At 36.3% G+C, this 25,757-nt stretch overlaps 1 protein-coding gene across 1 annotated transcript in view; it reads right to left on the bottom strand.

Annotated features, from left to right (window-relative positions):
* Positions 1 to 25,065, bottom strand: part of LOC110027125 (enhancer of mRNA-decapping protein 4-like) — a 35,692-nt gene extending 10,627 nt beyond the window's left edge. Inside the window, 5 exon segments of the mRNA XM_020728426.1 lie at positions 9,783 to 9,911; positions 21,467 to 21,685; positions 21,804 to 21,966; positions 22,036 to 22,085; positions 24,168 to 25,065. Of these exon segments, the coding sequence (XP_020584085.1) occupies positions 9,783 to 9,911; positions 21,467 to 21,685; positions 21,804 to 21,966; positions 22,036 to 22,085; positions 24,168 to 24,941 (1,335 nt within the window). The 5' untranslated portion in view covers positions 24,942 to 25,065.
* Positions 25,066 to 25,757: the final 692 nt, after the last annotated feature.

Here is a 25,757-nt window from a genome sequence, read left to right as displayed (position 1 = left end):
AAACCTAATAGGTTGCTCAGTAATTGGATCAATAAGGCTTTTTCAATTAACTAACAAGCGACTTGATAGAGTTTCTTATTAAGAGGCTCAATAAAGCTCATTTATTTAGCCGTGAAAAGATCAAAAAGTCATAATTTCAAATGAATCAAAATTGAACACTACTATAAATACTTGAATCAAGTTCAAGCTTGAATAGGGTTTTGGCAAACATATTCAAGATTGAGTAAGCTTCCAGCAGGCTCAACTCAACCCATTTGTAGCCCCAAGTCTTAATATAGAAAGATCCTCTTGGAACTGAAGACGATGGACAATATCATTGAAAGCAAGTGGTTAAGAAGCGACAACTTCAACATTAAAAATCAACTTTAAAATGCACCCAAATCCAAAAAAATTCATGATGAAATAAATAGCTATAAAAAAAAGAACCAACAACAAAGATAAATCCATAAATTCTCTCATTCATGTTTCATCCAGTAAATAACAGACTAGAATAAAAGTTTTGCTTAGAAAGTAGACTCGTGAGCTTTGTCATGTGAGAAAAAAAATATATCTTCCACAATTATAATTCAAGACATAAAAATTACAAGGTCTGAATTATAGATAGGCCACTCCAAATGTGGTTGGAATAAGTTTTACTATTCTCTCAAAAGTTCTGACACTTGACTCAATGCTTCTAGCACCTAACATAGATTGAGACTAACAATTAGCAAACTCCATCGAGCCAAAAAATTGTGTTGCGAAGTGCCTAACAATCTTTATCACTTTAAAAAATTGAACTAAAAAAAAATGATCATTAGTGCAGAGATATGTTCATAGCGCCATCTTCTACATAATGATCCTTAAACAAGATGCAGCTCAAAATGAATTGTGTATTCACCAAAATCTAACTTTATATTCAAAATATACTTCAAATATGGTAGCATTTGGCAATGGCACTATTGCCCATGACACCCAAGCTTTACTTTCCTTTAAAAATTAATTCCTTCTTTATTCATAAATAAAAATTATAAAGACTTTTATTGTGAGATTTGTCATATAGCTAAACAAACTCAGCTAACATCACAGTCAAATCAACAAACTTTTCCAGACTTCGCTTTAGTTCACAATGGTTTATGGAGAACACCTAAAGTCAAAAAAAAAAAAAAAACTTTGGAGCTAGCAGTTTATTTCCTTCATAAAAAATTATACACGTCTCACTTGAGCTTTTTTAATAAAAGAAAAATCCATATTAAGGACAAATTGTTGGATATTTTACGCCCTAATGCACTCAATTTCAATCCAAAATTCAAGTCCTGAAAGCAACAAATATCACAAAATACTTGACACCAAACTTCATGAGTTAACACACTTAGCAAAATCTAATTGATGAAAGAAAAATAAAAAATTATTAGACTTGACTAGATCAATGCTATTTTTTGCAAATAAGTCAATATATTTTTGGAAAGTTGTCCAAACAAGTACATATCTTATTAATAGAGTGCTCTTCAAACTACTTGAATTTCAAAATCCTACTCAAAACCATCTTTATTCATTTCCCAAGACCCAAAAATTTAAGGTTTTCAGACTTCATCTATACTCATTCTCAATATCATCTATACTCATTCTCAATATCAAAGAAAATTAGAGTTTAATATTACCAAAGATATCTTTATTAGATAATCTCCAAATTAAAAATGATACAAACGCTATTCTTCAAACACTAGAAAAAATTATAATTCCATGAATGTAACCTTGAACATAAACCTTGTTATTCAAGGGATAGAAAATTCAAAAGCAAAAATGACATAATTTTAAAGCAGTCTTTTCATAATAAATTAATTAGTAAAGGAGATGGTTCTTTTTCTTTTCCATACAGGCAATTTAGTAAATAAAGGAGATTTAAATGTCATATGAATTGAATAGGCCATAAAAAACTTATCCCTTCAAAGAGAAGGGAAGTTTTGGAAGGTTTCTTTCAAATTATCATGAGAATTGGGAAGGGTTGCCCAAATTTGGGGGTGAGTTTTCCCAAATTTGGAGAATCTGGGAAAGTAAGGATTGTAGCGAAGTCAAGAAATTTCCCACAACAAATTGCCAGAGTTTCTACGCTACATTCTAGGTCCCTAATCTTTGAATTCCATCGACTAGAAATAGGGGCGGTGTCTATCCAGGTCGAAAAAACTATCACAGTTCTCTTGTCTTTGCGTTAAGAAGACCTTTAAGTGGGTATGTGGAGATGTCAGAACTAATTGCAGCAATTTTAACACCCCCCACCAAAAGAAAAAAAAAAAAATCTAAATGAAAAGGAAGACCCTGTGCAATTGCAGGGTGACATTAACTCTGACTGCAACAACTGTAAAACAAAACTTGTTGTGCGTACTGAAACTAAGGAAAAAAGATAGAAAGCAAGGCTATAGCAATTGATGGCAGGCAAACCATACTTGCATTGGTTTTTCTTGCCTTTGTTAGGTTCTATGACACAGGAGATTATCGTTGATGCGGTATTGTAGTTGTTATAGTACCACGAGACACAGAAGATAGGCCGAAACAGTCCTCTTTTCCTTTCTTATATTTTATTTCTATTTAACCTTCATTCCTTTTAGTCATTTCCTATATGTGTGTTGTATTAGAGTTTGGAATGCAGTTTTCGCTCAGATTTTTGTTAGGACAGCCGTCGTCGTCTGTTTCTCCCTTTGATAGCTTTATCCAAGGGTATGGTGGTGCTCCAGCTGTATATCTCTCCTCCACGTGTTGCTCCCGACTGCCCTCCATTGTTGCAGCCGCACCTTGTTGTTTTCCATGCAGTTTTCCCAATCCAGCCACCTGCCCTCGTTGTCACCAACCCGACAGCCGTCCTCTTGCTGCCTTGCACTTCCCCGCATCCTCCGTCGCTTCTGCCAACATTCCCCCTCGTTGCACTCGCTAGCACTTTATAATCCAGTATCAGAGGGAGTCTAGAGAAGACACATCATTTGGAAAATAAAGACACTTCAAAATAAATGTGGATCTACCAGAGTTCGACGTAGGTATAGATCTAAATGATTTTATTGAATGACTACAATCAGTTGAGATGATCTTTGAGTACAAAGTGGTGTCAAAAGATTGAAGGTTGAAACTTGCAACTATCAAATCAAGAAAGAGCGTCTGCTTGTGGTGGGAAAAATTTTAGAGACAAAGGAAAATAGAATGCAGTAATAACATTTCAATATGGAAAAAGACGACGAAAGTGATGCAGAGAAAATACCTCCCACCCTAATACCTCTAGGACATGTTTTTGAAGAATCACCACAAACAAAGAGTACAGATTAGTGGAGGAGTTCACGGTGCAGTTTGACCAGTTTCAGATGAAGTGTTCTAGTCGAGCAAGTGGAACACACCATAGCCCGTTATCTGGGGGACCTGAAGCTCACTATTAGTAATGAAGTGCAGCTGCAGCCTTATCGATCACTTGGGGATGTTCAAAACTTAGCAGTGAAAGTGGACAGACAATAGAAACACCGTGGGTAACTACCACCAGTCAGACAAGCACCCATAATTTGAGACACCAGCAGGAGCACGCCTCAGGGAGTTGAGAAAGCTAATTCAGATAATAATAGAGCTACACCCAATGAGAAGAAACTTGAAAAAATAGCACGCCTACTATAGTCCTTGCCAGAAAATACTTCAGATGCCATGGATTTGGACACATCGCCTTCAACTATCTGATGAGCCAAGTTGTGTCTTTTACCAAGCAGGGTGTCGTGGAGGAGGTTAGCGACAAGGAGATCACTGAGAAATAGGCGGAGATGTATCATCTTCTACCCAATAGAGAGACACTTGTGGATTGATGAGTCATATAGACTGAGAATGCGAGGGATTCACAGTTGTTTTGTCACAATATATTCTACACCCATTGCACTGTGAACGAAAAGGTATGTAGTTTCATCATCGACAAAGAGATTAGCAAGAATGAGACATCTACACAAATGGTAGAGAAATTGAGCCTCAGGACTCGGAGACATTCCCAACAACATTCATTGACAGGCTGAAGGAGAACAAATAATGAAAAAAGCAGCACATTTTTGTGCTTGGCTTGCTTTAGATAAATCATTTGCTTGGGATGCTCACACTTGTGACAATTTTTTGAGTGTGGTGGAGGCTGATGCTAACCACACTGTTTCTTTTGTGTATCTTTTACAACTGTTTCGTACTTTCTGGTTTTATAGTAATACAAAATACACACCCTTCACAGTTGAAGGAGAACAATATTAGCATCGACTAGAGGTGCTTAGTGGAGTTTTCAATTGGGTCGGCTGCAGAATCGGGTGTAAAGTGGCGTGGTCCCCATGGATGTCAGCAATATTTTGCTGAGGAGATCGTGATAATTTGATAGTGGGACTCAACCCGACAGATTTAGAAACATGCATTCCTCACCAAATATAGGAAGCGCGTAGTTCTCCCATCGGCGGAGCATGAGAACACAGATGCTCTTACCAACAAAGCAGTATCTGGGAATGTTCGGGTTTCCAACTCTAGACACAGGACAAACATGACAGAAGGCATTTCAGGATAACACGGTTGATACCTTGCCACTGGCGCCGCCACCATGTGGGGATGTTCAGGTTACCCCAACTTTAGATAAGGTTAAGCCGACTTTTGATTACTTTGGGAGTATTTAACAGCAGAGGCGAGATTCATAGACTCGGTTTAGTTTAGTAGAGGACTCCTAGAAGTTTGGATCGATGTGGATGTTTGCTCGTAAATTGGGAAAAATCACCAGGTGCTTTGGGGGAGGGTACAGTCATCAGTGAGATCCAGATGCTACTAGGGCCGTAATAAAAAAACCTTCAAGGCCGAGAGATTACAACTCTGTCACCGTCAACTTGTCAATAGAAGCTTCAACGAATGAGGTCGAAGCTCCCCCAACCACGAGAGACTTCGTGGGGCTCATACGAGGATTGAAACGGTTCATTAGGATAGCCCCAAGGGGATAGCTAGCCTTTGGCTTGAGGCTAGGATCCATTGAAGTGAGAGGGATCCACTTTAGTTATCGAGTAGTATTCATATGTATTTTCTTGTGTTAGGGTTCAGGTTTTTATTGTGATTTCTATTTGGACAATTGTCAGCGTACTACATTTCCCTTCTAGGATTGTATCTGAGGATGAGTGGTGCTCCAGTTGTATCTCGCTCTGAGGTGGTGATTATCCTTCGACTTTCTCATCCCAACAATATTTCCCCCCGCTGTTGCAGCCACTGTATTTGCTGCAGGACAGCAGATCTGTTGTCTCTGCAACCCGAAATTCTCCCTCTTCGTTGTTTTCCAGTCCACATCCCCAATCCCCTTCCTAGTTGTAAAAATTATGCCCCTCCACATGCTGCTTCACCGAATCAGTTAACCTACCCTATGGCAGTAAAACCACTACTTTACCCCGCTCTACTGTGTTGTAACCCTCTGTCCTTCCCGCCCACAATTGCTACCGCAGCCTACTCCACTATATAATTGCTGCCTTAGCCCACTCTCCACCATACAACCCCACCTACTGTCTTACCCCCTCCCACTCCACCATTCAACCTGCTATAACCGGCCACTAGCCTATCCCTAACCACCCTTCCTACGAATGTCGTAGTTGTCCGCCATACAACCGGAGTCTACTCCACCATACAATTACTGCCTTAGCCCACTCTCCACCATACAACCCCATCTGCTACCTTACCCCTCTCCCACTCCACCATTCAACTTGCTATAACCGGCCACCAACCTATCCTTAACCACCCTTCCAGCGAATGTCGAAACCATCCAATCCACCACCCACCTTGTTGTCGAGCCGGTGCGCACCGCCTTGGCCCTCGTCCTTGGGTATCTTTTATAGTTGTGGCCATCTATTTCCTGTTTTTGGAGAATCAACATTGTAACATATTCAAATTTCAGCAATAATATTTCCGTTTTCGATTGTGGTTTGGGTTAACTCCGATATCATTCTCTATTATCATACCCCTTGTCTGTTATTTGTTTTCTTTGTATGTGATATGTTTGATCACCTAGCTTCTTGACTTGCCTGTTAAGTTAGTAGAATTTCCGCCTATCTAGAGCCTCAAAACCAACTACTGAGACTTGGAAGCTTAGAACGTTTCGATGGCTAAGGGAGTAAAACCAAACTTCTGTGAAGTCCTCTTTAAATCAGGATTTGGGTTGAGATTAACAGCACAGAAACGGGATCAATAAATATCATTCGCTGGAAATCTTAAATTAGCCATCTCTAGTTAATGTATCTAGCAATAAGCCGAATTACATGCCAGTATCAATTAGAAGTTGCACCTCCTTTGAGGATTTATAGCCAACTAACAATAGCATAGAAGAAATTAAATGAATCACTCCAACTATTTAAAATTGCTTGTAACAATGTGTTTCATATTTGTGTTTAGTACAAGTAGTATTTATGATTCTAGATGCAATTCAATATTGTGTATTTTATTAGCCAAGTCTTTTCAACATTTTTTGCTGTGCCAAAGAATCTCTAGTATGGAACTCATTTCTCATCCATCATCGTCTCTGATAAAACCCAGAGAAAATAAATATTTCTCATTGCCCCTCATTCTACATACTGAAGCCACATCGAAACCATAAACTATCTCATCACCTTAACAATACACCCAACCTATGAAAAATAAGTTCTATGTCTACACTAGGAGAGAAAAAAAAAACCAAAAAAAAAAAAAGAGCAAACATAATATCTTCAGCACTCCCAAGAACCCAGATTTGGTTCAATAACTGATGAAATACTGCCAAGAACCAAACTTGGTTCAAAAACGAATGAAATACAAAATACTAATCTTCACTATCCTATAGTCCTAAAAGAAAAAGGCTATGACCATGCATCAGATACCCAATCTATGCTTTAAGACTTGCAAAGAGTTTTCAGCAAGATTTCATGCTTTTACAACTTCTCTTGATAAAATACGATTTCATATAAAATTCATAAAACTCAGAAAGACCCGAGTTAATGAAAATCATAACGAACGAATTATATGATACAAACAAAGAAGTGACTTTCTCTCTAGTTGCCATGCTCAACACAAATAGACTTTTAATCTCTCTTGTGACAAATTTAGAATAGCCTCTATATCAACTTAATATTAATGATACTTGATAGACATTTTGAGGAAGTATGAATGAAGATCTCATAAGGATTGAAAAATCGCATAAACATCAATAAGAATACTCAGAAAAGCTTTATATGACCTCAGAACAGTAACAGCAAGTGTTTGTTTAACAAATTACCAAAATATACTAAATGATGTGGATATAAACAATATCAACTCACAATCTCATTAGAAAGAAATCAGCTAAAGGAAAATAGATGGTTCGTATCATCCATGTAAATGATGTTATATTGAAAAAAGGATTTGCAGAAGGGTTAACAAGATTAAAAAAGAGTTTCTAAGCAGAGAATTTGAGATAAAAAACTCAGGAAATCTAATATATTTTCTTAGTACGGAAGTGGCATGATAAAAGAAAGGTATTTTATTTTCAAAATAAGGAATATTCTTGATCTACTTAATAAGTGTGAATGTTGGGATGTAAGAATGCAGAGATTCTGATTGACCAACAATGAAAATTAGAATCACCATTAAAAGCACATCATTGATAAATATAGACACCAAGACCTTATGAGCAAAATTCATCAAATCTTTCTCACCAATTTTGATGTTTGACTTCTTGTCTGTGTTGTAAGCCAACACATGAATAAACCTATTGAAGCCCACATGAAAGATGTTAACAACATTCAACATAACTTAAAATGATACTAAGAAAATACCTAATAGAGAAAAATTCATCCAATATGTACATCGAATTTTTTACAAATGTTGATTGAGTTAGATGTAAAATAGATCAAAAATTCACCTCGGGTTATTATATTTATGTAAAGGGAAATGGAAGTAGATGAATAACCATGAAACAATTCGTGGCTTCAAGAAGCAGTTGAAGCTAAATATAGTATAGTGACACTTAGTATTATGAAGGAATATGGTTAAAAAAATTGTTGAAAGAACTAAACTTTCAAGTGAAAAAAAGAATCTTTAAAAAAAATAATCTTTAGTCTACTGTGACAACTAGAATGCTATAAGTATCAAAAACAATCTTGTCCATTAAGATGAGACTATAAAGCTTAAGATTGACAGGCTCATCTCAAATTATAAAATAAATTTAGACTATGCTAACTTAATTATATTCCGACAAACTCTCAAACTACAAATATCCTCACAGAAATTCACCCAAAATGACTTTTGACTTTTGATAAACTAATCAACAAGCTCTGCATGATCAGCATATATAACCCAACATGAGCATTGTTGAAATAATCTTGAATTTGTGACCAACAACTTACCATCAACAACCAATAAGTAACAGCTTTCCATCCACAACAATTTAGTAATCTACACAAAAAGGCCTTTCATCTATAGCAATCCAAAAATGCAGATGCATCATTTCATTTATGTTGTATAGTTAATTCAGGATTTAATAGAATTCAAAAAATGAAAAATCGACCATTCAATCTCCTATCTTCTACTCTTGTATCTTCACATTCTAATTTTTACGCGAAATATACCGTGATCTCTGCACTACACGCATTTCATATTTGTGCATTCACACAAAATACAATTAAAGTGAAGGAATTCAACTTTGTTTTGCCTAATTTAATGTTTTTAAAGACAAGTCCAATACTTACCTAATGAAGCTATATCGCCTCACAAATCTTTGAAGTGAAGCCATTATTGAAGGATGCCCAATCAAACCTCTTGGCTTAAGGTGTCAAGCATGGGTAGTGCACTATTTCTTGAATCAAGAGTAAGTACACATAATGATAAATAACTTCATCCGAAATTACAAGAAAAAAATATCAAGTTTCGGAGAAATAAGTAATTTCCTTAGAAACAAGTTGATAAATAGAAGTCCAAGAAACCAAGTACAAGAATAGAAGACTTCGAAAATAAAAAAGATGAGTCTAAGAGAAATAGGAAGAAGCGTAAAATTCAATAACAAAAAAAAGAGCATAGATGATAACGAAGATGAAATAAATTATAGTGAAAATTAGATTATCCTTAGGCTATTATATATACCTAAAAACTTAGTTTACTTGTTAAAATAACCTATTTAAAAGTTTTTAATTTAAAATGCCACGCAATTTAAAATTGATCTTTTTTGCCCAACAAAATTTAATATGATGATTATCATTTAATTTTCTTCAAAAATATTCATAAAAACTAAATAAATTTATAAGCAGTATAGCTTTTTTTCATTTAGTATTCCAATCCATTAAGATGTGTGCTTGTTATGGTGGCTAGCATCGTGGACAACCATATCACCTTCAAGCTTTTAAAATAACTAGTTTTATTTGAAGGGCAAAATAGCTACTTCAAAACAAGAATGTTATGTCTTAAGGTAGTAACAATGAATAGTAATCTTATGAGGGAAAAAATAAGGAGAAAGATTTTGATATGACATAAACATGAATATTAAAGATTAGGTCCTCTGCAGATTGTTGCCCTACATAATGTAAAGCAGGCATGAAAAGACCACCAAGCTTCAACTCACAATGGCTTGCAACGATGATTGGATCTCACACCAACTTTCTAATTGGATCACAATTGACTAAGCCAGCAAAAATTTTATAAAAATGAGAATAAAATTCTAGCAGTGGATTTTAGAGAAAAACTCGGTTACAAATATCTTACTCCATCAAGTAATATGAAAGGTTGAAACAGTTAAAAATATGCATGCCTACATATAAGGGGATCAATCAAGTATATGTAAGCAGTCATACCGCAGTTACAAGAATTATGTGATCAGGGCGCTCAGGCGATGTCATAAAGGCAACTGAGCTAACAGGTTGGTTGTCATGTGGAGTGAGAATGGCAATGGGCATCACCTTGCGATCTTCCCAAATTTTTATCTGTAGTATTATAGAGAACATAAAAAATCCATTAATGATTCAAAAAAATTCAGAAAAGCACTGAAATTTTGAAAAAATTATGTAAACACACCAAAAATCATTCTCATGCTCTTAGTAGAAGATTGGGTTAAAAAAAAACCCTTTGCTTTGCAAACCAAGCCTATAAAGTAAATTGAAATTTTTTTATGCATTTATTTTGCAAGAGCATTTAAAAAAAATTACCTAAAAAGGGATTTGGTGTAAGGTGCATAGGTAATTTTGCACTAATCATTCTAAAATATCACAATATGAATTCCTTTTACTTGCACCTCATTTTGCAGCCAACTAAACAGCCACTAAAATAAAATGTAAATAAAAATCACAAACAGCATGCCAGAATAGCTAATCAAAAAACAAGTTCTATATAAACTGAGTTCTTAGAAAAAATAGCTTGTTGCAACATGTAAGGATTCATACCAAACCAATAAAATAAAAATAACATGGCAGTCAGTGATAATATTAAAAAGCTAGTACAATAAAAAGCTCTCAAGTAAAAGTTAGACAGTTAATTAGAAGATTCCAGTAGTTTGGCTATGATCGATGATGGTTGTAACTACAATTTAAAAAATAAAGCCATTTTTGAAAAGAATCGTGTTGAATCTAATAGGTGTCCCTCTCCCTCACACAGACCTCAAATAGAACAATGCGTCTTGAAAATTATATGAAATATCCAACCAAATATCACTACCTCTGGAAAATTCGTAATGTGGCTCATCTGTTTAAAACATGCTGCCCAGAATGTATAACGATCCACAAAAGAGACATTTTTTCTTTGTAAAGCTTTCTAAGAATAAAAGATATAGATAATATGAAACTCATTTTATGTTGACTGGAAATATCTTCTTCTCAAAAAGTGGAGACGTTCAAATTCTTTAATGAGCACAAATACCATACATATCATGGAGCATGTCTATAGCATTATAATGATGGTAAAATCAAACACTTTGTAAAAGTGTTTGACAAAAAAAGGAAGACTAGGTGATGTGAACAATTCGAGATTCAAGAATAGTTTAGATTAATATCAGGATAGATATTGCCTCTCCTTTTATTCCTTCCCGTATATTTTCTCCTGAAGAAAGAGATATTTAACACACAATGAGCACAAGTACCAAGAATTTAATGTGAGTATATTGATTTTTGAAAAAGTATTAATACACAACAAAGAAGCAAGAGAATAAACATATGGTTCTCTTTCGGACATTAAGTTAGAAATTTAAAAACAAATAAAAGATTGTTTTAAGAAAATAAACAATTCTTTTATTGTCTCATCCATATCCATTATTTTAACTTAAGTTTAATGTATCTTCTTTGAGAAGAATGTAAAGATTATCAGGCTAAGCAAATTGATCTTTCTCTTGTTATTTGTGGATTAAACAACATGATTGTAAGAATCGAGATTTATTTTTAACAGATGAAGGTATGCTTTTGCCAGGTCTTTCTTTATACACACCGTTTAAAAAATCGCTTGAGGCGCTAAAGAATAGCCTCGAGGATTAAGCCGCGAACCTTCAGGAGAGGCATATGCCTTTTTATTCAAAGCACCCCTGGAGGCGTTTTGCCTCAAGTTGTTTGTGGCATGCCTCAGGTATAAATAACTTAATTCCCTGCGATCAACAACCATCATTTAGGTTTTGCAATCCCAAGCGCAGCATCAGCTTTGAGCGTTCACTTGAGCGTCGACAAACATTCCTGCACCGACAACGTCCTTGCTTCAAGCGTTGACGAGTGTCTTTGGTTTCAATTTTGAGCGTCGTCTAGAGCGTAGCTTTTGAATTATGAAACCCACTAAGTTTTACAACTTAAGCCTAATATAGGATATGAGCATCATAGTTGGGAATCTGAGGTGATTTAACAGGTGTGAAAGTAATTGCAAGTTTGTAATTTACAAAGCACAAATAATGAGTGAGGAACAAAAAATATAAAATTTTAAAATAAAGACAATTTGTATTTGTGGTGTTGTTTGAGTTTGTGCTTGAGTTTGTTGTATGTATAATTTATGTTATGCTAATAAAATGGAGAAGATTCTAGATGTGCATGCAAATATGATTTTTTAGGTACTAGATAGTAGATACTAAATATATAAGAACTGCATGGTATGCATGTAATTGACCTTTAACTCTTTTTATTTATTTAGTCATGTTTTTTGTTTATTATTTTGTGACATCGGAGGATGCATTTTCTTATTTTTTTTGAAACATATTTTGTTTTTTATTTTTAATTTGGAGCAAATTATTTAAATTTCTTAATTTTTTTTTGTGCAACTGTAATGTTGTTTAAATTTGACATTCTTTTTGTTAATTAAAATGGGTGGTGGTGCAAAAAGAAAGGATTCAGCTTGGAAATATGAGGCTCAAGTTGAAGTGGCAGGAGAAGGTGTAAAAAAGGATATGTTTTTTTGAAATGTAAATTTTGTGATAAGCGATTTACTAGTGGTGTGCAGAGACTTAAAGATCACTTGGATTGCACACAAAAAAAAAGATATGTTATTTTAATTTGTCACATTTATTTCCTGTACTAAAAAGAAACGGTGCAAAGAAATATAGAAAAGATGATTGGGAATAGTAATTATGGTTCTAGAAGTGAAAGTCATTTGCATTCTTCCGATAGAGGAACTCGAGAACCAATGGATAAACTTGTAGTGAATATAGATGAAGATAAGAATATCAGCTCAACTAATTCCTCCTTTAGCTCTGCAAAAGAATATAAAAATAGAGTGTTTAGATATTGCAAGATGCTTTTATGAGAATAAATTATTTTTAATGTGATTAGGTGCCCTTCATGGATCAACATGCTTCGCTCTTTTGGGAATTATTACTGAGGATTGAAACATCCTAGCATGTATGATATCGGAGTTTACCCAAACCATGATGCACGACACAATTTTATTAATGGCTTAAACAAAGGTTACAATGAAAACTAAAAAAAAGGACAACACACAAAGCAAAAACATAAAACAAAGAATTACAAAGAAAGATTCGAAAAAAGAAGCAACAAGCTTGATGAGGAGGAAGCTCGCGCGGTGGTGCAAGGTAGGTGGTTGCGGTGAAGGCCGAAGATGTGTCTTGATACTGTAGAAAGGAAGGGTAACAAATCAGTGATGGTAGGGGCGTCGAACCGCAGTGGGAGGGAACATGGAAGGGCAACAGCGGTTGCGGCCTGTAGGAAAGCTGCAGAAAGGAGGCGTTGCCTGCTAGAAGAGATAGATGAGCAACAGGTAGAGGTGGCCAAAAGGTTGTTGTTGATCCTAGAGAGGGGCAGTGGGGGCTGCAGCCTGCAGGAAGCTGTAGGAAGGAGGAGCGACCTTTTGGAGTAGGGAGGTGAGCAGCAGGTAGAGGTGATCGGAAGGTTGTTGTTGATGCAGGAGAGGGGCAACGGGTGTTTTAGCCTGCAAGAAGATGTAGGGAGGAAGGCCGACGAACAATGGCAGGCTAAAAGGCTGTCGACGATCGTGGGGAGACAACAGAAAGGGTGGGGGTCTGCTGTAGGAGCTGGAGAAGCGGTTGACAGCAGCCAAGAGGATGGATGGAGAAAAAAATATCTCGGCGGGGTCTAGCTATAGCCGGAGCACTACCCGAGCCCGTAGAAACAATCACTACCTCAGACAAGGGACAATCGGAGCACTACTTTGTCATCGGATACAGTTCTCAAGAGAAAAAACACTCAAACAAAACTGAATTTAGATTTTCATAAAAACCAGCCTCTAACTTTAAGCACCACCTCTCTTATTTATAAAGAAACACAACCTATCTCATGAAACCTTTAAAATAAGGACAATAAAAAGCTGATTTCAGATTTTTGTAAAGGCTTTTCAAAAACGAAAAAGGAGAATAAAAATCAAATTTTATATTATAGGAAAAGGCTTTGTAAAATAAGAAGGGAGAATAAAATCAGATCTCATATTTCAGAAAAAGAATTTAAATTTAGAAAGTGCTTAGGCGAGGAGGAGAGAGAAAAGGTGAGAAAAGGAAAGGAGTACAAAAAGGAAAGAGGGAAGAGGAGGAAGGGGCAGCCCCCTCCCTTGAGGACCGGTTGGTCCTCTCCCGAGCCCCGCTTCAGTCTCCCGGGGTTGGAGGAGCTTCGACCTCATCTATCGAAACTTATGGTCCCTTGCCTTTAATCATAGCAGCATTTGGATCCCATTATCGATTGTATTGTCTCCGAAAGCATATGCGAGCGTACCACCATCTCAGTCTAATCTCCTGGGACTGAAATCTCTGGCCTGGTGGTGCCCATGGTGGTTGAGATTCGATTGTCACTAAGACCGACCCTGCTACTATGTTGGTGAGGGCTTTTGTCTCCTCAAGCTCTATTGAGGAGGGTTATAAACGAGCCAAGCTTGAGCGAGCTGAGCCTCGGCTCGTGTTCGGCTCATTCCAATTTGGCTCATGTTCGAAATGGCTTGTGAACATTTTGTTTCTATGGTCATGTTCGGCTCGAATAAAATATTTTTGTTCGTGTTCAGCTCAAATTCGGTTCGAAATAAGCTCGGTATAACATATATCGCGAAATAACATCGAGTAACACCACGAATAACATTGTGGTGTTATTCGAGGTGTTGTGTTCATGTTCGGCTCGAATAAAATATTCTTGTTCGTGTTCTGCTCGAATTCGGTTCGAAATAAGCTCGGTAGAACATATATCGCGAAATAACATCGAGTAGCACCACGAATAACATTGTGGTGTTATTCGAGGTGTTATTCAGGTGTTATTCCGAGGTGTTAGTCGGTGGTGTTATTCACCGCGGAGTAACACCCACAACGCTAATAACACTGTGAATAACTCCTGATTATCACAGCGGTGTTAATTGGTGTTACTCTGCAGAATAACACCAATAACACCGCGGATTATTGAATAAATTTATATTTTTATTTATTTATTTATTTCTTTTCGAGTCGATTTAAACCGAACACGAGCGAACAAATATTTGTTCTTGTTCGGCTCGTTTATATTTCAAGCTTAAAATTTGTTCATGCTCGGCTTGTTAAGCTGAGCTGCTTAACGAACCAAACACTAGTTGCTCGAGAACGAGCCATTTTGACAGCACTACTATCGAGGGGAGTAGAATGTTGTCCTTGATGAAGGAATACATGTTTTTGAATCCATCATGCTGAGTCTTTTGGTCGAATTGCTACGGTCTCCCTAGCAGAAGGTGGCAAGCATCGATGAGGACCACATCACACTTTATTTGGTCCCGCAATTGACTTTATTAAAAACTCTACTAGGTATTGTCAGTTGATGTTGATCTTGTTTTTTTCTTCTGCCACGTCAGTGAATATGACTGGAATGCCTCTGAGTCATGAGTATCAGTTTCTCTACCATCTAAGTCGATGTCACGTTCTTGCTGCTACCACCATTGATGATGAGACTACATACATTTCCGTTCACTGTGCATCGAGTGTGGAAAATGTTGTAGCCTAGCCACTACGGATCCTTCATGTCCTCGGCTTGCAGAATTTGTTGAACCACAAGTGCTTCTCCCTCACTGGTTGAAGTTGATGCTCCCCACCCTGTTCCTCGACTTCCTGCTCCTCGCTAGCCTCCTTCACAGTGTCGTTCTTGGTAAAAAATACAACTCTACTCGTCGGGGAGCTAAAGGCTATGTGTCCAAATTCGTAGCATCTGAAGAGTTTTCTGGCGAGCACAGTAGTCGGCTTCTTTTCACAGAGAATGGTTTTCTTCGTATCCAAACAAATTTTCTAAACCTTATGCGGTGTGCTCCTGCTGGTGTCTCCAACTATGAGTGGTTGTCTGGCTGGTGGTGGTTGCCAGCTCTGCTTCTGTTGTCTTTCCACTTTCAATGCTAGTGTTTAGATATTCCCCAGCAACCAGTATGGTTGTAGCTGCACCACATTGCTAATACTAGGCTTCAAGCCCCCAAGATATATGTCTACTATATTCTACTCGGGCTCTGTCAGGTCGTACTTCAGTTGTAAGTGGTCGAAGTGAACTATGAACTCCTCCACTGAAAGGTCTTTGTTGTTGTAGATTGTGGAGTTTCAAAAACATGCCTTGACGATAATGAGGGGAAAGATAGTTCTTTTGCATGGTTTTCTTCATCTTCTCCCACTTAATAATCTATTCGTTGTCTTCTCGCCTCCACTGCTGCTGCACATTCTATCACCATAAAGAGACACTTTTCTTTAATTTGATAACAACTAATTTGACCCGCCGCTCTTCGGGTACCTGTTTGTATTAAAAGATCCGCTCAACTGCTTGTAGTTATTCAATAAATACATTTGGATCTATGCTTCCCTAAACTAGCGCAAATCTACCTTGATCACATGGTTTTGGTGCTCCGAACGATATCTCTTCATGGAAAGTTTCCCTGTGGAAGGGACATAGGTATCCTTCTTTAGGCCTGCTCTGATATTGGATTTCGAAACCCTGTGGCCTATCTTTTTCATTGTTGAAATTATCCATATGAAAGGGATTCAAATCCTCTTCTCTCTCTCCTCTTCAACTCTCCAGGTCTTGGTCGAAGGTAACTTCTTGTGTCATCGCTTTAATCTTTTCAATTCTTTGTCGGAGGCGACAGAGTTCTCACCGTATCTCTTCCCAGGTATACTTAAGCATATTTCTCCTTGGTGGCATGTTTCACAGTTTGGGATCTGTGGAAGAAAAGAAAAAAAAAGAAATAAGAGAAGAAACATAAACGAAAGAAAGAAAATAAAAGTTAGTGTTGTAAATTGAGTAGGGGCGGATGCTAGGAACCCAAGGATGGGACTAGGATTGGGCTAGCTTTGATACCAAATGATACTAGAGTTCACCCAAACCATGACACAAGACATAATTTTATTAATGACTTAAACAAGGATCACGATGAAGACTCAAAGAATGAATGATAACACACAAAGCAAAAACATAAAATAAAGTATTACAAATAAAGACTCGACAAAAGAAGACGCAACAAGCTTGATGAGGAGGAAGCCAGTGCGGTGGTGCAAGGTAGGCGGTTGTGGTGAAGGTCGGAGATATGTCTAGCTGTTGTGGAAGGGAAAAGCAGCAAATCAGTGATGGTAGTAGCGTCGAACAACTGTTGGAGGGACCTTGGAAAGGCAACGGTGGTTGTGGCCTACAGTGAAGTTGCAAGAAGGATGTGTAGCCTCCTAGAGGAGGTAGATGAGTAGCAGGTAGAGGTGGTTGAAAGGTTGTTGTTGACACGGGAGAGGGGCAGCGGGGCTGCAGCCTACAAGAAGCTGCAGTAAGGAGGCGCGACCCTCTGGAGGAGGGAGATGAGCAGTAGGTAGAGATGGTCGGAAAGCTGTTGTTGATGAGGGAGAGGGACAGCGGGGGCTGCAGCCTGCAGGGAGCTGTAGGGAGGAAACCCGGCGAACAATGGCTAGCTAAAAGGCTGTCGGCGGTCGTGGGGAGACCACAGAAGCGATCGGGGTCTGTTGTGGGAGCTGGAGAAGCGGTCGACAGTTGGTGGAAGGATGGAAGGAGAGATAAATATCTCGACGGGGTCGAGCTACAACTATAACACCGCCCATACCTGTGGAGATGATCACCGCCTCGAACAAGAGACACACGAAGCACTACCTTGACGTCAAATACAACACTCAAGAGTGAAAACACTGAGACAAAACTAAATTCAAATTTTTATAAAAACTAGGCCTTAACTCTAAGCACCTCTCCTATTTATAAAGAGACAACCTATCTTAAGAAACATTTAAATTCAGGACAATAAAAAGCAGATTTCAGATTGTAGGAAAGACTTTTAAAGATCAAACAGAAGAATAAAAATCAGATTTCAAATTTTAGGAAGAAAATTTAAATTTAGAAAGTGCTTAGGAGGGTAAGGTGAGGAGAAAAAGATAAGGTGAAAAAAGAAAGGAGAGCAAAAAAGGAAAGAGGGAAGACGAGGGAGGGGACGGCAACCCCCCTCCCTTGAGCACTGGTCGGTCCTCTCTCGAGCCCCGCATCAATGTATGAGTTGCGAACTTGAATGTTGGATGAGGAGATTAGAACAACAGCAAAAATGATTGATGAAGTGAAGACATAACTTGAAACAGAAGTTACATTAATGTTAGATGGTCGATCAAATATTACACAAAAAAGCATTATAAGTTTTCTTATTAGCAACTCTTATGGAACAGTATTTTTAAAACATGTTGATATATCAAACTTTGTAAATAAAACTCAATATAATTTAAAATGCTTGATGAGGTTGTTGAAGAAGTTGGGTAGAGTTTAGTTATTCAAGTTATTACAGATAATACAAGTACCTATAAGATTAGACGGAACATGTCAATGGAGAAAATAAAGTATTTTTATTGGACTCCTCATGTTGCTCGTTGTATTGATTTAATCTTCAAAAGTGAAGACAATTGCCGCAACATAAATTTATTTTGCTTAAAGCAAAAACAATAAGTAAATTTATTTACAATCATTTTAGGTATTAAGCTTCATTAGGAAATTCACAGATAAAGAACTTATCCGACCAACAGTTACAAGATTTACAGCGATTTATTTGACTTCGTAAAGATTTAAAGAGCTATGACAACCTTAGGAGACTATTTTTGTTTATAAAAAATGGGTGAAAAGTTCTTGGGCAAAAAAATCAAAAGAAAAGCAAGTGAAGATAATTATTATGAGAGATGATTCATCTTGGCGTAGTGTTAATTATGCTCTAATTATGCTCTGAAGACTATAAGGCCTTTAGTGAAAGTATTATGAATGGTTGATGGTGAAAGTGCTCATGCTATGAAATTTATTTATGAAGCTATGAACAAAGCAAAAGATTTAGGAGGATAAGAAGCAAACTATAAAGAAATATTAGAAATCATCAATGAAAAATAGAGTCATCGGTTATATCATCATTTACATGTTGCATATTATCTAAATCTTCAAATTCATTATGATAAAGACTTTCATTTGGATAAAAAGGTTAAGATTGGTTTATATGCATGCATGGATATAACTGTCTCTGAGTCTCACTATATATTAAGTCAAAGATCAACTTGAAGATTTTCATTTGAAGAATGGAATGTTTGAGTTTAGAAAAACTCAAGCATGATATAAGACAAATTCACCAAGTAAATTTCATTCATCGATAATTTTAAATCTTTGAGTTTAACATTTATATATATAATTATTATATTAATAAATATTGTTGCTTTCATTTAATCTTATGCTAGAACGTTGGTCGGCCCAATTTGGCGATGACATGCTTGAACTCAAAGTATTTGCAGTGAAAGATCTTAGTCTTGTTCAACTTCGCAAGCGAGTGTCATTAGAGCATATTCAACTAACTGCATAGAAAGAATAAATTGATTGGCTACAAATCGAATGAACAAGTTAGTTTATGTTATGTTCAATAAAAAATTGAAAGATAGACAACTTAAACTATAAATACAAGGAAATGGTGGAGATGGAGTAGATCATTTGACTCTTGATGATATTGTGTCTGATGATGAATAAATAACACCTAAGAATGATGAAGGATTTGAGTTTGACGATGAAAAGAATGACTTATAATGATGATGACAATGAAGATATTAATGCTAACATTAAAAGGGGTAAAAAAGATTTGAATTTGAAGCAATTTCTACTTCACAATCATTTAAAAGAAAGAAGCAAAGTGGGGTTAGAGCTTCAAAAAATTCTAAAGTTAATTTCATAATTAAATATAATTGACTACTTAGTTGTATTACTAATTTATTATTTTATTTAAAATTATATTGAATTCAATGTTGATTGATGTAGGGAGTAAAATTAAAGATGTGAAAATTAAAAATTTTGAAGATGATGATAACACATAATTCAAGGATGATAAAGTTATTCCATATGATGTTTCTTCTGAAGATGATAAAAATAATGATGATATCACTATGGATCCTAATAGTTGTGGCATATTTAACTTCTAAGTTTAATGTTCAAATCTTAGTTCAAACTTTTCTTTATATTTGGGATTTGAGAATACTACATGCATATTATTAAAGTGAAGTATTAAAGTCTATCGGCATGTATAAATTCTATGTTTACGAATTTTTAATTTTTTTTCGTTTTTAGGTTTACGCCTCGTAAAGAAAAAATGCCTCAGTATCTGATTTTGCTTTTTAAAACATTATTTGTACATGGGCAAAAGTAAAAAATTTTCCACCAACGTTCTAGCAAAGTGCTGATCACACAATGCTGATGTATTTCCACCATTTTTTAGAAGTTAATCTTTTTTCCAAATGTGCTGCCCCATAAACTCATTAAAGTTTAGCATTATCTCTATGCACGTGTGTGTGAGATCACAAGTATACAAAAAGAAAAGAGAATAAAATATAACTAAACAAAACATCATCAGAAAAAAAAAAAAATAAAATAAAAAAACTGAAAAGACACCTATACATTGGAATAGTGCCCTCTAAAATCCCTCTAAACAACATCCTTGCAGAAACTGCATTATAGTATCTTGGGAAATCAGTAGGTGAAAGAAATATTAGCCTCACGTTAATGGGTTATTCAAAGTAGCTCGAAGAAGGAAGAAAGCCTTTCATTTTATAGTTTTTTCATAATAATATTGAAACATCAAAAGCTTAACATCCATTCAAAATATTGCATTTCTATTCATGAGAAATTAAATTACAATGAAGCCAGAGAATTATAAAGTTGGTTATAACTATAAAAATCAATAATAAACAAAATCTACACATACATAAACTATATAACTCCAGGCAAAGCTTAAATATAACTCCAGGAAAAGCTTAAGGCTGTATTTAATATTGTTGTCACATCTTGTTTAATACGAAATAAAGTCAGCGTACTCTCATAGAGATGGAAATGTGCAAGTGCAGTTCATGTTCATAAACCCTTGGAAGGCAGGCACAAATGCATATAGCACTTTATCATGGCACATTTACACCCAAATCTACAGTGGTGCACGTCAAGTTCTCCAAAAATTAAGCAGCCAAAATAAGTGAATTGACCATATAGAGAATGGTCCTGCGACAATATTAACATAAATAAATGCTACATCAAGCATGCTAGGCATTTCAAGATGAATAAAACATCTTCAGAAATCTAGTTTCCATTATAATTATTTGACAAATGCTGCTTCAGCTCAGTAATGAGTAGAATAAAAGGGAGTATTTATGTGACATGTCTAACACACAAGAAAAGTAACCCTTTTTTGAAGGGTTATGTGTGAGTGTATGCAAGGGTTTATGAACATTAATGAGTTAACAGGTTAATATTGTTCATGGAGATGTTATTTAGTGAATCTTTATGAGTTAACATCACAAACAATTGCATGCATGCAACAACTTCAGCTTGCAAAATGAACAGCAACTATGAAATATCTCAGAACCCAAAACATAAAAACAGAAATATCATCAGGAACAGAAAAGACAAACAAATTTAGCAAACTAAAGATATGGCATAATTTGTCAAAACATTAAAAAGTTGAGTTTATTTTCATTGTTAAGCAGGGTAAGTGCTAAGATTCATCATTAAACAATGCTTGAAACAGAGTTACAATACAGAATTAAACCTTCCATAAGCTGCCTCATGCACTTAAAGATGCACACCTTTCCATCTTTTGATGCTGAAGCCAAACGAGTTGTCATCCACTGAGACATGGAAATATCTGTAATTTCTCCATCATGTTTACCAATATGCTGCACTCCATCAATAAGCTTATCAATGGGGCATTTAACAGGTTCGTCTGCAGAAAACTGCCCAATTCTCCCAACCTTTATTGTATCAATTTTTAGCAGATAGTTCCCAACTCCAACAACTAAAACTTCCTATAAAATAGTAATCAAAAGTGACAAAATCATATAAATGAAAGCTGGCACACAGAAAAGACCGCAAAAAGGAATGCTAGACAGCAGGTCCTGAAAAGAAACACTTGAGAGAAGTTACTTGTTTATGAGGATGCCAACAAACTCGAGGATGATAAGGCTCTCCTTCTCCAGCACCTATAAGTTGTATAGCTAAAACAATTTTTCCAGTTATCTGAGGCTTACCATCCTCATCAAATTCCTCATTAATCTTCCACACAAAAATTCTACCATCTATACTTGCACTGGTAAAGAAAGAATATTAGTGTACAATAAGAGAACAAATGAGAAACATGACAGTAAAGATTAAAAACCTGGCCAACAATGGTACATCTTCAGCAAAGAAAGCCATGTCTGTAACTTTCTGAAAATGATTTAATAAATTAGATAAGGGGTAAAACATAAGAACTTCAAGAACTCGATGTTAAACATAAAAAAAAAATTACAAGACCCTGAACATCTGCATTAGTAACAAAACATACTAAACTATAAGGACAAAATAAAAACAAAAGGAGAAAGAAATACAAGCATGTCACGAACCCTAAGCTCAAAATTGCCTGGAGACAGCAGGTTTCACAGGTCAGTGCACTAAAGACAAATACTATAAGAAAATTGACATGACAGAGATGGGCAGCCTACAATAATGGAGGGCTTCAAACCACAAAGCAACCTCTACGAATGCAAATCCATTGTTACATGAAAAGGATATGTAACTATTATCAAAGGCCTCTCTATTGCCAACTAGAGATCTGCAATATTAAACACAAAGTAGTGGTGCAAGAATCTCATTGAAGTTGGAATTGAGAATGCTAGCCTCTTCTGTCTATCCATAAAAAAAAAGACAATAATTTGCCTAAAAAAAGGGATAAATTAAAAACAGAAAAGAGGATTAGTTTCACTTTACTTCTTTCAGTATAGTTTCATGCGTTAAAAAAAATGACTTTACTTCTCTATTCATAAATGGCTTAAGTTTCTCTCTCTCTAATGTGCATCCTCATTATGATAAATCTTGCTTCTAATAAGCAATTAAATATACATTACAAATACCCGATGAAAAAAATAATAATATAAAATATAATCTAACAAACTTTGTTTATCGTGAGGTGAAACACATTTTTTTCATCTTTCCAAATTAATCGATATATCTTGGTGCTGTCAATATATCTTGGTGCTCTACATGTTCCTTGAAATTTCTGACAAAACACTTTAGTAAGCTATGGAAGATTTTAGCAACGCAACCAATAAGCCACGCTGGACTGAATTTTAACAAACAAAAAGCAAAGGGACAGCCATTCTTTTTTCTTATTTTCAGTAAGGGTGCTTAATAGAGCTACAATATGATGGCATGCACAGTATTAAGAGATAATTTTGAATTGATGATAGCATCAATTTGACAAAAATTCATTGTGAACTAGCATGAACCCAAAACAAAGACTCAATTACCAATTGAACGAAACTAATTTTTCATTAAATCAGTATATCTACAAAAATTTACCACACGAGAATCTGAATAACCCAAAGCATAGATTAGCGCAAACATGGCTATTATTCTAATCAGGAAAAAAAAATTAATAACAAAAAGAGGAGCACTAAATACAGACAAATATCATCTTTTGAGTTTACTCCCATTTATTTCAGTAATTGGCCGCCAATTAACTTAAATACATTGCCTTTTACAATGAAGTAATTTGATAAAATTCTGTTTTAGTTTCATCTGTCATTGTCTCTTCTTACCCAATTTGAATTCTGGAAACTAATTCTGAAAGATGCACCACCATCAACAGGCTACAGTAGTTCTCAGTTCCACAATACTCAAATAAACGAACAAAGCTGAGAATGAAGCAGAACCAGGAACAATACATTTCACAGACAATTGTATTTTTTTTACTCGTTCATACATTTTCATTGCACTGAGACGAGAGATGGTGTCCCTATGTTAAAGCATAAATAATGATAGTGTCCAAAAAATTACTTTAAATATATTTGAATTAAGAATACTCCATGGGCACAATACTGATAACTTCACATCACAGTAAAGAATGCCCAAGCAGTGAAAACTATTTCAACATGAAGTTGTAAACGTTTCAGTTACTCCCAAAGCTACTGATTCTGCAACTAATAATACTGAGATCAATAACCAGTTAAAAGTATGAACATAAAATAAACATCTTCATCTGTGTACCAAAACCACCACAGCGGATGTTGCTTCAAATTTTTGCTTTACGCTTGAGATTCTCTCACACTTGATAAAAGAGTGAATATTCCAGCTGACTAATATAAAACCAAGCCCAAACTCTAAAAGTTTAGACGTGCTTTTGCATAGAAAGTCACTTTCATGCGTCAAACTTAAACCCAGAATCCCACTAATTAAACCACGCGTCTTGCGTACCAGTAGAAAAATAAGCAACTTCCAATCAAAAACAGAAACTTTTTTCGAAACTCAAACCTGAGTATGCCCTCGAAGCAAAGATCGAAGTGCCGTGTTGATATTAAGCACGCGAATAGCTCCAAGCTTGAGCCCATAGCAGATGTACACACGGTTAAGTGCAATCTGCCGCCCAAGCACAAGGCCTGGATCCGATATATACTTAGTAATAGGCGTCACCTCCAGTTGAGGCGGCTGAGACTCCCCTGGCAACCTTGAGTCCACATCGTACACCGCACGATCCCCGGCAGCCAGGCGGCGCCCCCGCGGTAATTTGCTGCTTGGAACTCTCGCAGGATCCGGCTGCAGCATGGCAGGAGGTGGCGGATGGAGAATCGGAGGGTTACCGGGCGCCGCAGAGAACTGTGACGGCGACGTTGACGATGGCATCGAGATGGCTGACTCGAGGTTTGCAGGTTGGGCTGTGCCGAGAAGTGCCATTAGGCGTGCGCCTGCATTAGGATTAGGGTTGGGGGAAGCGACAGGAATAGGGGAGGGAGCCTGAGGATAGTGAAGGAAGGGTCGATGCTGGAACGGCGGAGTTGTGGGAGGGTAGGAGAAGGCGCTGAGAGGCGCCGACGGCGATGGCGATGGCGATGGCGAGGTGGATGGTAATAGCGGAGCGGGATAGGAAGAGGGAGGTGGGAGGAAGGGGCTTGCACCCCTCGGAATAGGATTAGGGTTAGGGTTGGAGGAAGATGGTGGAGGTTTGAAGAGCTTCTGAACGTCGAAGGTGGGGGAAGCCGTGGGATTAGAGTTAGGGCTAGGGCCGGGGCTGCCACCTGAGGAAGCCATGGATTGATCTGCAAAAGAAGTCAGCAAAGTGACAAGTGAGGGGAACGGGAGAAGTGAGAAGTTAGGGAAGAGCTAGCCGAAGAAAATGAGATGACAATTTGAAATTATTTGTTGTCATTATTCTCAAAGTCAAGAAGTCTAGAAAATATGTTTTTTTTCTCCTCATCAATAGTACATAATAGCATAATTATTTATTAATACAATTAGCATTTTTTTAAATGTGATATGATGTTGTATGTGCTTTGCTCACCTGACATAGTTGAAATGCATTGTTTACTTTTATTTTTGTTCATCATTTCTTACATTCTCAAAAGAATATTATATATTATATGCTTATAATAATGTTATTTGAAAATATAACTATTTAGAAAAACGACTTCTTAAAATTTATTTAGGGTATGTTTGGGGCAGCTGTTGATTATTTATAATCTGTTGATAAGTAGATTATTTTGATAATCTGATAATCTGCAGATTATCAGAATAATATAGCTTGCTGTTTGGGCCAGCTTATTCAGAATAGCTAATTAGTAGTTATGGTTGTATAAATGACATTCTTACCTCTGTTTGGTAAAACTTTTTTGGACAGCTTATTTAAAATAGTTTATTGGTAGTACAGAAGCATACAATCATCACAGATCAGTTCCAAATGATGACATACAGCTCTCTCGTGAGTACCAGAAAAAATTAAAAAAAAAAGATAAAAACAAGTACAAATATAATGAGAAATATTAAAATATTTAATTTCAAACTTTGTCTACGTATGTCCTCAGCTGCACTATCAACTTGGGAAATATGTAATGCCCGGGTTAAAATGAA

The sequence above is a fragment of the Phalaenopsis equestris genome, unplaced genomic scaffold (assembly GCF_001263595.1).
Source record: "Phalaenopsis equestris unplaced genomic scaffold, ASM126359v1 Scaffold000414, whole genome shotgun sequence".
Lineage (NCBI taxonomy): Eukaryota > Viridiplantae > Streptophyta > Magnoliopsida > Asparagales > Orchidaceae > Phalaenopsis > Phalaenopsis equestris.
The sequence above is the reverse complement of the archived record's forward strand: the minus strand, read 5'-3'. Positions and strand labels throughout refer to the sequence as shown.